At 37.2% G+C, this 14,135-nt stretch overlaps 1 protein-coding gene across 6 annotated transcripts in view; it reads left to right on the top strand.

Moving 5' to 3' along the window:
* MET (MET proto-oncogene, receptor tyrosine kinase) overlaps positions 1-14,135 on the top strand; it is a 139,627-nt gene that overhangs the window by 20,956 nt on the left and 104,536 nt on the right. For 3 of the 6 annotated variants that reach the window (XM_036010831.1, XM_028525414.2, XM_036010833.1), the window contains one exon: positions 7,354-8,570. In XM_036010831.1, coding sequence (XP_035866724.1) covers positions 7,368-8,570 — 1,203 coding nt within the window. In that variant the 5' untranslated portion in view covers positions 7,354-7,367. Of the gene's footprint in view, positions 1-1,962; positions 2,125-3,473; positions 3,726-7,353; positions 8,571-14,135 lie in introns of those variants that run through there. The other 3 variants (XM_036010832.1, XM_036010830.1, XM_036010834.1) reach the window with 3 other exon arrangements.

A 14,135-nucleotide genomic window follows, 5' to 3' on the forward strand; every position in this document is an offset into this window, starting at 1 on the left:
GGAGGGTTATCAGCAGGGAGGGGGCAGGGGGAGAATGGAGGAAAAGGTACGGGGAATAAGAAGCATAAATGGTAGGTACAAAATAGACAGAGAGAGGTTAATAGTGTAGGAAATGTAGAAGCCAAAGAGCTTATATGTATGACCCATGGACAAGGACTAAGGTGAGGGAATGATGGTGCGAGGGAAGTACAGGGTAGAGGGGAATAAAGGGGAGAAAAATGGGTCAACTGTAATAGCATAATCAATAAAATATATTTTTAAAAATTTAAATAAGCATCCTTTACTTAAAAAATTAGAAATACATTCAAAAGAACTAGATTACATGTTCATCATATTTTAGATAATTTTGTTTTCCTTGAATCTCAGTTTTGTTATCTAAAAACATAGAAATAATGCTTACCTTCAAAGAAATCATGCAAATTAGAAGAGATGATGTAATCGAGAGTACTTTATGAAGTACTATCTATGTACTTATAAAACATTGATTTCTAAGAAAATCAATTCCTAAAGAAATAAAGTTACCTAGGTCAAAGTGTGGAAAGCCTCTCTCTTAACAAAATAGTATTCATTATGCCTGTTGTGGTTTTTCTTAAGAAATTAGTACACAAATACAATACACATATATATGCTTGTGACAGGATTTTCTTGATAATGAAGACGATGATGATTATAGTAGAAGTGAAGATAGGCACAGATAGCTACTCAATAAATTCTTTGAAAATTAAATGTTTTAGTAGATTTCTAAGGGATAAAAAGAGCAATGTAAGCTAGTTTAATCAGGAAACTAGAAGCAGATAGATGGCAGACAGTTAAATAGCTGGTCTTAAATTTAGGCTGAGCTGATATTTGTAGCCAACAGAGCAGTCCTCTTTATAGATAATATTCCTAAATAGCAGTAGATTAATGACCAAAGTGCCATTGATACAATCACTCCCAGGAAATGTTTTGCCAGTAAAATTATAACTACCAACTGAAAAGAAATATAGAAATGTTTTATGGATGATTCAGTTTCAGCTGCTATGTGTACCACATTTTGAGAGAATAAATTAGTTTGAATCATCTTTAAGTGTTGTTTTTTCTTTTTTTTTCTTTTTTTTTAGTAAAGAACTCATAGTTGGCTAAATGGCCAGTACTATTTTAGAGAGAAGGAAAAAAAAACATTAAAAAGGCATTCTATATTGAAAGCCTGATCTGGGCACATCACAAGACTAAATATATCAAGATAAAAGTATAGAAAAAGTGAAAGTATTTCTGGAGTCACTACCAATATAAACATTAAAATTGCTCATACAGCTTGATCTGGCAGATTATATAAACAGAGAAGAGAAAGCAAATATGCCAACTCAGTGGCAATAGGGTAAAATGTAATTGCAGAAGACCCTCTCAAAGTTGAAAGTTATTGGAGTTGGAAAATACTTTGGAGTTCATAAGTTCAACTCAGAAGTATGCTTCTAAATATTTAATAACCATCCCTCCAGGGGAGGAAAAAAAGCCCTGATTTGTAGTACTAGCCTCTTTCTGTGGTGTAAATACTCCCACTATGGTTGATTTCAAGCTGCTAAGATGAGGCTAGGGGATGTGCCTTGGGAAGAGATGCACACAATAGGCTGTCATGAGCCTGTGCCAGAGGGCTCCAGTACATGACTACTTCGACACTATGATTTCACGAATAAGAAAGCATCTGAAGCAAAGGAAATGGTTCATACTATAAGTATTTTGCTGCACTGCCACTATTAAAACTCAGGTTCTTCCTCATGTTGCGCCTCAGTATTGTGAATACATTATGAGGAAAGGACCATGATTAATTATTGATTGGTAGGCCCACATTTCTCCCTGAGCCTGGTTAAACATTCCTGTCATAGACCTTTCAACAATGCGTTTAAACTGTGGTTTGTGTGTCTTACTACTTCTAATAGTCAGAGATCTCACCAACCTTTTTTTCCTCCATTTTTGTGTTTTCAGCACTCTGCACAGTATATAGAACATAGTAGATGCTCAAAAGTGTTTATTGAAGACATAAACAAACAATAATAATAGAGAACACTTATTGGCCTACTGTGTGCTGAGCTTACTGTTTTGCATGCATTAACTCATGGAATCCTCAGAATAACCATCACAAGTGAGGTAAGTACTATAATCACTCGCATATTTCAGATGAGAAAATAGAGGCTCAGAGAAGTTACTTGCCCAAGGTCACACAGACAGTGAAAGGATTCAAATATGCAGTCTGTCTCCAGAGCCTCTGCACTTGACTATTCAGCTGTCATTCAATAACTGGCTGTGAATGTCATTGGGGTACACAGCTCAGCAAGAAATACTTTCAAAAGGTCTCCCTCCATTCCTTATGAATGACACGAACATTTCCCAGAGAAGAATCTAGTCTGATCAACACACCCCTTTGCTAAGTTGAAATGATCAAGGGAATAGGGTATATTCAACTTTCCTCAATGTCAGAGGATTAAACAGAAACCTGTATTTTAATTAAAATCCTATTGTTGACAATGGTCCCTAATCTTACTTTTTTTGCTTCAATAAAACTCAGTGTGAAAAATGAGATTTCTCAATGTGAAAAGTGACATCACCATTTGCGAGCAAGAGAATGTAAAGAAGGTGTAGGAGACTGGGTTACTGGTTCCAGGGGTATTCTGCAAGGTTTTTTACTTAAATAGAAAAACATATGCTCCTTCCCTACCAGTTTTATGATGATTTGTCATCAAGTGAGGTAACAAAAATCCTATTACTACATTTGTACATTTTCTTGGATTCTAGTTAATTGAGGTTTCACACCATGAGTGACTTATGTACCAACTGTAAGATATGAACCTTATTTTAAAAATATAACATAATAGAACACCTCAAACTTTTTTAAAGAAGAAAAGATTCTTTTGAAGACTCCTCAACAAACCTGAAACAAAAAAATTTATTTGCCCTCCACACTACATTAATGGACATCAACTGAGATGAAAATTCATTGTTATGCTTTTTTTTTTCTTTTGACAGTAATGGTTTGTTTATTTTCTTTATTATTTTTCCTAGAGAATATACAGTAATAAATAATGTATTAGGTGAATGTCCCTGATTTTAAAGATATACCAGTACCATATTGAGAAGTGCATTTAATTTTTTGTTTACTATAGTCTAGTCCAGAAAGTTAAGACACACATTTGCAGTTTGTTTACAGTTTGTACTTGTCTTGTAATAGGACAACTTGCCCCAAATTCTTTTCTTCTCTTACTTGTCATTCCTCCCATCATTGCCAAAAATTTTCTAGTTCATTTCAAAACAATAAGAATTATATATAAAAAGAGCAGGTACAACACCCTATATTTATTTTTATATACACTATATAACAAAGTGCTTTCAAAGATGAGATCTCTTTTGGTATTTAAAATAATTAGGTGAGAGTATCAGATCCCAGAATTTAAGAGGTAGATGAAGTTGCACGAAAGCACACAACTAGAGAGGAAAAGGGCCAGAACCAGAGCTTTGATTGTCTGACTTCTCCTCCAGTGCACTCCCTCTTAGCACAAAAAGCTGCTTCAGTGTTGGTGAGGTGTTTAAGATCCTGGACAGATTCCTGTCACCCAGACATGGGATTGAATCTGGTTCTAACTGTGACTTTTGGCAACTTTGCTCATCTAAAAGAGGAGAATAATAATACTTTTTACTTCACAAGGTGTTTATAAAGAGTGATTCAAATGGTTTAACAGAATGCCTGGCATATGGTAAGCACTCAACATGTTATTTTTTTATATGATTTCTCCTCCAGTTCTTTACCCTAATGAAGCTTTGTTTTGCCCTCTGTACCAACTAGCTTTCTAGGCTTCAAAGCCTATATGCCTAATTAAGTGCCTTCATTTGGACCCTGAAATCATTGTGTCCTTGATGTTCTGCCTTGAATTTCTTCTATATCTTCCATCAGTATGAAGGAGTCATAAAACATTGTATATCATCTCAAAGGAACCCTCAGAGCTACTAAGCAATCTTTTCTTTCATTTCTTGCTGACCTAAATTTGCATGCCCTGCTATAACTGTTCTAAACCTCCTCACCCTCTATCCTGATGTCCCTAATTCCTCCCCGTATCCATCATCTTCAGCAAATGGTCATATACTATAATTTATTTTTTAAAACATTGAGATCATGTGCCCTGAACTCTTTCAGTGTCCCTGTACTTCATCTGATTTCTCATCCTCTCCTCTGTCTCAGGTAGAATGACTTGTCTTATGTTCCAGGGCTCTTGGAAATGCCTCTTTTTGCTCCTTTGGAAGGTTGACATAATAATTTCTGTCTCACTCATTTGTTCTTTTTGATGTCACCATCTCTCTAAGCTCAACTATTTGCATTTCTCCTGGCCAGACCATGTGCTCTCCCTTGCCTCTATATCTTCACACAAAGTACTGTGCCACCTAAGAATTTCTGTTCTCCAGCCTCCTTCAAGACTTAGCTCTGGCACCACTTCCAAGTTGGCTGCTCTTCCTGCGTATCCCCATAATTGACTATCAACCTATGCCTCCACCAAGTGACTGTGAGCTTCCTAGGAGAGGCACCATGTCTCTGTATTCCTGTCACTACCACACTGCCTGGTCCTTAGTAGACACCAATAAATGTTAGTGAATGAAAGGGATGTCTATAAATAAGCATATGTCTTTCCTACAATTTAAGAATAAACTCCTCTTGATCCTGATACTGCCTTTCTATTATCCTTCTTTTAACAAACATTCTACTTCCTCACCACATGTGCCACTACTGCCACTACTGAATCTCCTGAAAAACTACTTGTGAAGGTCAACGAAGGGGTGCCACGTGAATCATATGTTCATTCTTGAGGCCTCTCACTTTGCCTGACTTCTGTGACTTGATACCTCACTAAACTTACCTTTATTGACTCCTTCACTGGCTTTTCCAATGTAGGCATTCCCCAATATTTGGTTCACTTGCCTTCTCTTCTTTCCCTTGTTTCTCCATGAATGTACTCTTGGTTTTAACCATCACCTCTTAGCAGTTAACATGCAAGGTTTTTTTCTAGCCAAACTAGCATCCCAGTTACTCTAGCAAAACTGAGTCCTAAATATTCATTTTTTTCCAGTGTTGAGATGGCAGATACTTGGAACTCATGCTTCCTTTTGCCTCTGTCTCACCCAAGATGAATATTGGCTCACCCAAGACTGAATGTTCCTATTTCACAGTAGGGGCAGGCTTCTCTTTAGAATCCTTTCCTTATTCACCTCTGTTGTTTGATACAAATACTCTGTATTCATTCTTCATTCTTGGAATCTTCATTCATCACTAATTCTAGACACCTACCTCCTGGTGAATGATGTAAAACCTACTAGTTATTGCTATAGTAGAACATTTTCACTCATATCTCAAAATCACATCAAACTCAACATGTTTAAAATCAACTCATATTTCTTGGTCTTCAGTCCAACTTCCTCCTACTGACTACTTAAATTTTGTAACTTGTTCCACTTTTCCCCAGATGAGCACTAATAATCTTTGTCTTCTCCTTTGTACATCAATTTAGGTGTCCATCTTATTTATTCAAATATGTCTCTTGTTCATCTTTTTCTTTCTATTCTTGTGGCCACCATCCTTGCTGGCCCTTATTACTTGATTATGGACTATAATAATAGCAAGTCAACTGGTCTTCCCATTGTCAGGTTCTTCCTGCTCTAAACTGCCTTGCCTCAAGAGCAATCTTCCTAGAGTAAAACCTGGGTTAAAGGCTCTCCAGCCCAAAACCCTTTAATGACTTTCTGTTACCTCTTAAATAAAGCCCAAATTTCTCTCAAATTAGTAGAGTATAGTTATCTTTGATTTTTGAGTCAAAAATACTTGGATTTAAGTTCTGGCTACTGTATTTACCTGTTCTGTGACTTCAAACTTATTTCTTAATTTTTACTCATTTATTTAACATGTATTTATTTAACACCTACTATGTTCTAGATTCTATGTCAGGTACTTGGGATAGAGTGATGAGCCAAACAGACTTTGTCCTTGCTCTTCTGGATATTACAACACTGAAGACTTGTCCCTATTTCTCATAACCTTAATAATCCTAAGTACAAGCCATACCTCTGTCTCTTGATGCTTTTAGCATTTGTTTTGTGCTGTGCAGGGTATTATGAAGCCATATATTAAAGTTATTTGCATATGTGTGCTATCTCTCAACCACATTGTAGATTCACTGAAGGGTAGGGGCCATCTCTCATTTCCCATAGTTCAATCACAGAGCTATGCACATATTAGTTGCTCAGTGAATTCTGTTGTTATTTTTGTAGACCCAGGGTTAGACTTTGGAATAGTTATAACACCCAGTATGTTTTTAGATGCTCCCTTTGTTCTGTCAGAATATACATTAAAAAAAGGAAAACAATATTTTCCTATTTAGTTTCTATCCATTTTAAGGCTTGTCCTTCCAACTATTACCCTGACTATAATTATTGTAAGTAGAATTTACAATGTTTATAACTTGTGCACCTTAAGGTTTTGAAAACTGAATCACAAATCCACTCTGCTTTCTAGTAGAAATATTGTCCATGTGCATACAACAGAATGCTAAAATAATGTTCTTTTTACTAAATAGCTTGGTAGTGAACAGTATGCTATCTTTCCCTGTAAAATAATTCTAGGTCTTTAGTCCTGAATATTAATTTTATTGTATACATTTTCAGCTTGCTGTTTTTATGTTTCCATGATTTTACCTTAAGTTAAGCATTCGTCTATCCAAACAATAGATCAACTATAGCCAAATAATAACCATACCTTTCCTCTGCACACAAAATCCTTTTATAAACAGCATATGATCATGTGCTTCTAGAATTTATGATTGTTTTCTTCCAAAAGGAAGTTAAATTTAGCCTACTAATTCTACATGCTCCCAAGAAAACAATGCCTGCTGTGATTCTAGAATAAATGAATCTGAACCACAATTTCTTTACTTGACTAACTGAGAAAGTTTGAATATCAACCCATTCATTAACCACAGATATTAAAGCATATTAAACAACCAGCAAGGGTTTAAGAAAGAAATTTGCTGTTTCTGACTTCATTGCTGAATGAGTCTAACTTAGTAGTTCTATCGTGTTTAATACAGATCATTGTTTGTATCTCATAATGGTTCTCTAAAATTACTTGTTGTGGCTTGAGTTCTAAAATTAAACTATGTAGAGTCATGTCCAACTGCACAATGCATCTTTATGTGAAACCAGCTAGAGTTTCTGTTTTCACTCAATGTGAAATTTCCACTTAGGAAGCTGTATTTTTAATAGTTTTACTGGTATAGTTCTTTCTGTTTCTTCTTTGTTTCTAATGACAACTAAATTGCTCTCTCCTTGAATGTGTTTTGGCAGATAAACTTCTCACCATGAAGGCCCCTGCTGGGCTTGCACCTGGCATCCTTGTGTTTCTGTTTACCTTGGTGCAGAAGAGTGATGGGGAGTGCAAGGAGGCACTAGTAAAATCTGAGATGAATGTGGACATGAAATATCAGCTTCCTAACTTCACCGCAGAAACACCCATCCAGAATGTTGTTTTACACAAGCATCACATTTACCTTGGTGCCACTAATTACATTTATGTTTTAAATGACAAAGACCTTCAGAAGGTTGCTGAGTACAAGACTGGGCCTATCCTGGAACACCCAGATTGCTTCCCATGTCAGAACTGCAGCCACAAAGCCAATTTTTCAGGTGGTGTTTGGAAAGATAATATCAACATGGCTCTGCTTGTTGACACATACTATGATGATCAACTCATTAGCTGTGGAAGTGTTTGGAGAGGGACCTGCCAGCGACACGTCCTTCCTCCCTACGATACTGCTGACATACAATCAAAAGTACATTGTATGTACTCCCCCCAGGCAGATGAAGAGCCCAGCCAGTGTCCTGACTGTGTAGTGAGTGCCCTGGGAACCAAGGTCCTGATGTCTGAAAAGCACCGGTTCATCAACTTCTTTGTGGGCAATACCATAAATTCTTCTTACCTTCCAGATTATTCAATGCATTCAATATCAGTGAGGAGGCTAAAGGAAACACAAGATGGTTTTAAGTTTTTGACAGATCAGTCCTATATTGATGTTTTACCTGAGTTCCGAGATTCTTACCCTATTAAGTACATCCACGCCTTTGAAAGCAACCATTTTATTTACTTCTTGACGGTCCAGCGGGAAACTCTTGATGCTCAGACTTTTCACACAAGAATAATCAGGTTCTGTTCTGTAGACTCTGGATTGCATTCTTACATGGAAATGCCTCTGGAGTGTATTCTTACAGAAAAGAGAAGAAAGAGATCCCCAAGAGAGGAAGTGTTTAATATTCTCCAAGCTGCATATGTCAGTAAGCCTGGGGCCCATCTTGCTAAGCAGATAGGTGCCAACCTGAATGATGACATTCTCTATGGGGTGTTTGCACAAAGCAAGCCAGATTCTGCTGAACCAATGAATCGTTCTGCTGTCTGTGCATTCCCTATCAAGTATGTCAATGAATTCTTCAACAAGATCGTCAACAAAAACAATGTGAGATGTCTCCAGCACTTTTATGGACCCAACCATGAACACTGCTTTAATCGGGTAAGTCACACAGGTTCCCCACTTACAAATTATGAGGTATAATCATTAAAGATATCAGTCTAGAAAATAATACTAAGGGCTTTTTGGTGCTTCATAAATGGTCTCAATCCAAAATATTTGCAAATTCCTTCCAAGAAAATTTAGCAAATGAATCTTCATTTAAGAGGATAATCATCCCTGGCTGGTGTGGCTCAGTGGATTAAGTGCTACCATACGAAGCAAGGGGTCGCTGGTTTCATTCCCAGTCAGGGCATATGCCTGGGCTGCCAGCCAGGTCCCCAGTAGGGGGTGAGCCAGAGGAAACCACACACTGATATTTCTCTCCCTCTCTTTCTCTCTCCCTTCCCCTCTAAAAATAAATAAATAAAACCTTTTTAAAAATAAAATAAAGTAAAATCACAGTTTAAGAAAAATTTAATGTGGTAATTAAAAGAAAAAGTAAAATAATTTTACAATTTGGGTATGCACACTTGCCAACACTTCAGATTATTAAACTTATTTCTCATATAAGCTTTAGTAAAGTTTACACAAAATTCAGTACAACAGCAGTTTCTATAAATCATGATTATTAAGATCCCAATGCAGTCTTTATGTCATTTAAAATTAGACACTCAAGTTAATTTGTGGGTTTTGAAGGATTTTTCCTTATGAGGCATCATTTGCTCACTAATATGCTAATGAAGTCTATAGTCTTGGTATCACTTAAAAACAACTGAAAACAAAACAAAAATATATCTTCCAAAATGTTGGTAAATAAAATATTTTTAAATGAGCTAATATACTTTTCTAAATATCCTAGAAACCTAGAAAGGAAATTTTTGCTCTCAGATCCCTCCTTTGTTTGTTTGTTTTTTAATGCACATAAACAATCACATTTGTTTTAAACATTAACTTTCACTGGTACAAATATAAGTTTCCTTTACTGTCATGTCTGGTAAAACAAGCTTCTGAGATGCCATTCTGGCCTATGTCCTTCTGAGAAAAGAGTTCAGGAGCAGTGCTGCAGCATATTTCCCAATAAAAATAGCCTTGAGAATGTTCATGATGATGTCTCCTGGAATAGATAATTTCTATTTCTATTCTTTTTAAAATTATTTTATTTTTCAATTACAGTTGACATACATTATTATATTAGTTTTGGGTGTATACCCCAGTGATTAGACATTACATAATTTACTAAGTGATCATCCCAATAAATCTTGCAAGCATCTGACTATATAGTTATTAGAATATTATCAACTATGTTTCCTATGTTGTACTTTACATCCCTGTGACTATTCTATAACAACCAATTTGTGCTTCTTAATCCCTTTACCTTTTTAAACCTATGTTCCCAATGCTTTTCCCTTCTCACAGCTGTCAAAATGTTCTCTGTATCTATGAGTTTGTTTCTGTTCTGGATGTTTGTTTATTTTGTTTTTTAGATTCAATTGTTGATATATATGTTTTTCTTGTCATTTTATTGTTCATACTTTTAATATTTTTCTTCTTCTTGAATAAGCCCTTTACCATTTCATATAGTACCTCCTTTATCTTTTTCTTTTCTGAGAAGCTCTTTATTTGTCTTTCAATACTAAATGATAGCTTTGCTGGATAGAGTAATCTTGGTTGTAGGTTGTTCCGTTTCATCACTTTGAATATTTCTTGCCAATGTCTTCTGGCCACTGAAGTTTCTGTTGGAAAATTAACCGACAGTCTATGGGAGCTCCCTTGTAGGTAATCAAATGCTTTTCTCTTGCTGCTTTTAAGATTCTTTGTTTTTAACCATTTGCATTTTAATTATGATGTATCTTGGTGTGAATCTCTTTGGGTTCATCTTGTTTGGGACTCTCTGTGTTTTCTGGACTTGTGTGTCTTATTTCCTTCACCAAGTTAGGGAAGTTTTTTGTTATTTTTTCAAATAGGTTTTCAGTGTCTTGCTCTCTCTCTTCTTCTTCTAGCACCCCCATGATTCAAATGTTGGTACATTTAAAGTTGTCCCAGAGGCTCCTTATACTACTTTCATTATTTGGACTTTTTCTTTTCTTTTTGCTGTTCTGATTGGGTGTTTTTTGCTTCCTTATATTCCAAATCACTGATTTGATTCTTGGTTTCATCTACTCTGTTGTTGATTCCCTATAAATCATTCTTAATTTCTGACTGGTCCTTTTTATGCTGTTGAACTTCTTACTAAGTTTGAGCATCCTTGTAACCAGTGTTTTGAACTCTGCATTTAATAGATTTCTTGTCTCCATTTTGCTTAGGGTTTGGGGGTGGGTTTTTTGGAGTTGGGTTTTTTTTTATTTGGGCATGTTTCTTTGTCTCCTCATTTTGGCAGCCTCTCAGTGTGCGTTTATACATATTAGGTAGAGCTGCTAATTCTCCCAGGCTTGGTAAAGTGGCCTAACATAGTAGGTGTTCTGTGGGGTCCAGTGGCACAGCCTCCCTGATCACCCAAGCTGGGCACTTGAGGTGTGCTCTCTGTGTGGGCTGTGTACATCCTCTTATAGTTGAGCTTTGATTGCTGTTGGCACATCAGTGGGAGGGTTGTACCCCCAGTCTGCTCAGCTGCAAGTACTAGCTGTGACCACTGGTCACCAACCTCTGACCACCATGGAGGATCAGCTGTGCAGGGACTCGCCCCACAGAGCAGGACTTACTTCAGCTGGGTTCTGGTGTCTGCTGAGGCTACCCCTTGAGTGTGTCACTTGTGGAGGTGATTGGGTGGTGGTGCTTCAATGTCATATGAAGCTGTCCACTGGGTGTTCTTGCCTGGGGCCTCCTGAAAGGAGCAGAGCAAAATTAGCCACTGCCTGTGTTCTGTCTGGAGCCATCCAGCATGAGCTACAAAGCTATCTGTCGATGGCTGTTACTTGAGCTGGGCTTAGAGGTGCCCAGGTAAGGCCAATCTATGAACCAAGATTGCCTGCTGCTAGTGTCAGGCCTGAGGCCACTTAGCAAGAGGTACAGGGCACACTGAAGTCAGATGCTGCTTGTTTGAGAGATTTTAGGAAAATCTGAATCATGAGCCATGACAGGACATTGGTATGGGAAAGCCACTGGAAATAGTGTGGGTGGGCTTAAAAGTTGGGTGGTGTGGGGCCTTAGGCAATCACCAGGGCTGGGCAAACAGTGTAAGCCAGGTTGAAGGAGACTCAGATATGGCACCCACCTGCCAGCTCTGGGGAGGAGGAGGTGCTTATGAAAGGAATAATAGCCTCTGCTAGTAGTTCTGTCTGGGAGACAGTTGTGTCCCCAGATCTCACCCTAATGCTGGACAGTTCATTTCCTCCCCATATGTCTCTGATTCCTTTTAAGCTACTGCCCCAGTTCCAGAGCTCAGAGCAAGTGAGTTTGAGTAAGTCTGTGTATGGGTCCTTTAAGAGGAACTGATCAGGACTCCAGAAGAACTTCAGTCTCCCTCAGTCTCAATCCCAGTTGGTTTTCATAGCCAAAAGTTATGGAATCTTCTCTTCCTGGTACTGGAACCCTGGGCTAAGGAGTCTGGTGTAGGGCTGGGATCCCTCATTCCTCAGAGGGGACCTCTATATCTGGAATATCCATCCCCATTTTTATCTGTCACATGTGGGTGTGGGACCAGCCCGTTCCTCATCTCCACCCCTCCTACCAGTCTCCTTGTGGCTTCTTCTTTATATCTTTAGATGTAGGACATCTGTTCAGCTAGATTTCAGGAAGTTCTAAATGATGGTTGTTCTGTACTTTAGTGCAATTTTGATGTGGTTGTGGAAGGAAGCAAATACCACATTTACCTATGCCACCATCTTGATCAGAAGTACCTTCTTGACATCAGTCATGCACTTCCTACTTGAATAGACATGTGCCCATCATGTTCTAGTTTGGTATGTTTTATCTGGTTGGTGTTTGATATTTATAAATATAACTACTTTTTATCGGTGATTGTTTATACTTACATGAAATAATATTTTCACAGGAAGTGGTAGGAAAATTTTTGTTGCTTTGATGTATCCTGCTAGTCATCAGATCACTTGGTGCCAGAAGAAGAGCACCAAATTGGGAGTCCACTATGGCCTTGGGCTTTCTTGGTTTGGACCCAGATTGGAATATATGGACCTGGCTACACCTCCAAACATAATAACCACTAGTGATCATAATTGAATGAACAGATAGTAGAACTTTTCTCAAGATAATTTGACTTTAGAAATGTACATCTCACTTTAGCAGTTTTCAGCCTAAGTAATAAAGGTTATAATTGCAAGCAGGAAGAACATAAAACATGCCATTGGTGAAAGCGCATATATAATTTGTTGAGGGGTACCAAAGGCATATGAGTTCAGAAACATTTGGCTCACTGTTGCTGAAATGTCTGGGATACTTCCCCAGATGGAAACCCCAAGTAATTTTTTTCATAAAACTAGAAACTTCTGAGAAAACAAATTCATCTTTTGGTGTACTACAGACATAACTGTCCTCTTTCCCCTTCCATAGTCTATGTATATATATAGTGTATACCAACTAAATTTATTTCTCTCTGTTGCAAACTCTGTAAGAAGCAATGGGATTGATTCTTCATGAGACTGCCCCTTTCCTTCACTTGAAAATATGAAAGAGTGAAAGGAAATGAAAGAACTTTCAGAAATCTGAAATTAGAAAATAAAAGCATACTAGTAATAGCATTGCAGAGAAAACATTTCTCCTGCATCCAATAAGTTGCTTCAGAAACACAAATTTAGAAGAGTCTATCAGGAATTCCCACAGGGCCTCTAGAGCACATGAGTTATTTAATACTCATTCTCTTAAAAATTAAAAAGAGACAAATTAAGAGATGTATTGATATCTTATTACTTATTTTGTTCATGTCAGCCCCCAGATGTAAAAGTAATCAATTTTAGAAATTCTTAAACACATCGCTTTAGTGTTCCAAGGGGAACAAAAAGGCAGGATTATCCAGTGACATTCAGGTCAGTTTTATCACAGAGGAAAATGTCCATAATGCACCAGTCATACCCGAAATCATTATCATTTCCATTGCAGAAATTCCTGTGGGAAACAACATAGAACTTGCCAACGTAGTCTTCTTACAAGGGAAGCCAACTTCTACACTGGACAAATTCCATAAAGACAAATACCTTTAAACCTTTATTTACTTCCCTATTTATCTTCTCTGGTTTCTAAAGATCAAAATTCTTCCAAGAATGAGACTACCTGCATTCCCAGTTTTTATATATCTATTCATTCCACCAAAAAAACCCTGTTTCTTCCAATAATTAACATGTAATTAGCATAAAGTGAAGACACCAAGAGTCATATTCACACAAAAACAAAATGACTTACAAGATTAAACTAGTTTGAGAGACTAAACAATAAAATGGCTCCATTTTGTCTTGGCAAATTTACTCGGCAAGATATCAGGTGACCCTTCTAACAATTTCTTGTAACTGAGTTTTTATTTGCATAAAGTTTGGTGAATACAGACATAAAATGTCATTTTGTTATTAACGTATCTAATAAATCATATCTGTATGTACAAGGTTAAGAAAGACGTGGCAAATTATCCTATTCAGAGAGATAGATAACAAAAGTTAATTAGTGCCATTTGTGCCAGCC

The sequence above is a fragment of the Phyllostomus discolor genome, chromosome 10 (genome assembly GCF_004126475.2).
Source record: "Phyllostomus discolor isolate MPI-MPIP mPhyDis1 chromosome 10, mPhyDis1.pri.v3, whole genome shotgun sequence".
Lineage (NCBI taxonomy): Eukaryota > Metazoa > Chordata > Mammalia > Chiroptera > Phyllostomidae > Phyllostomus > Phyllostomus discolor.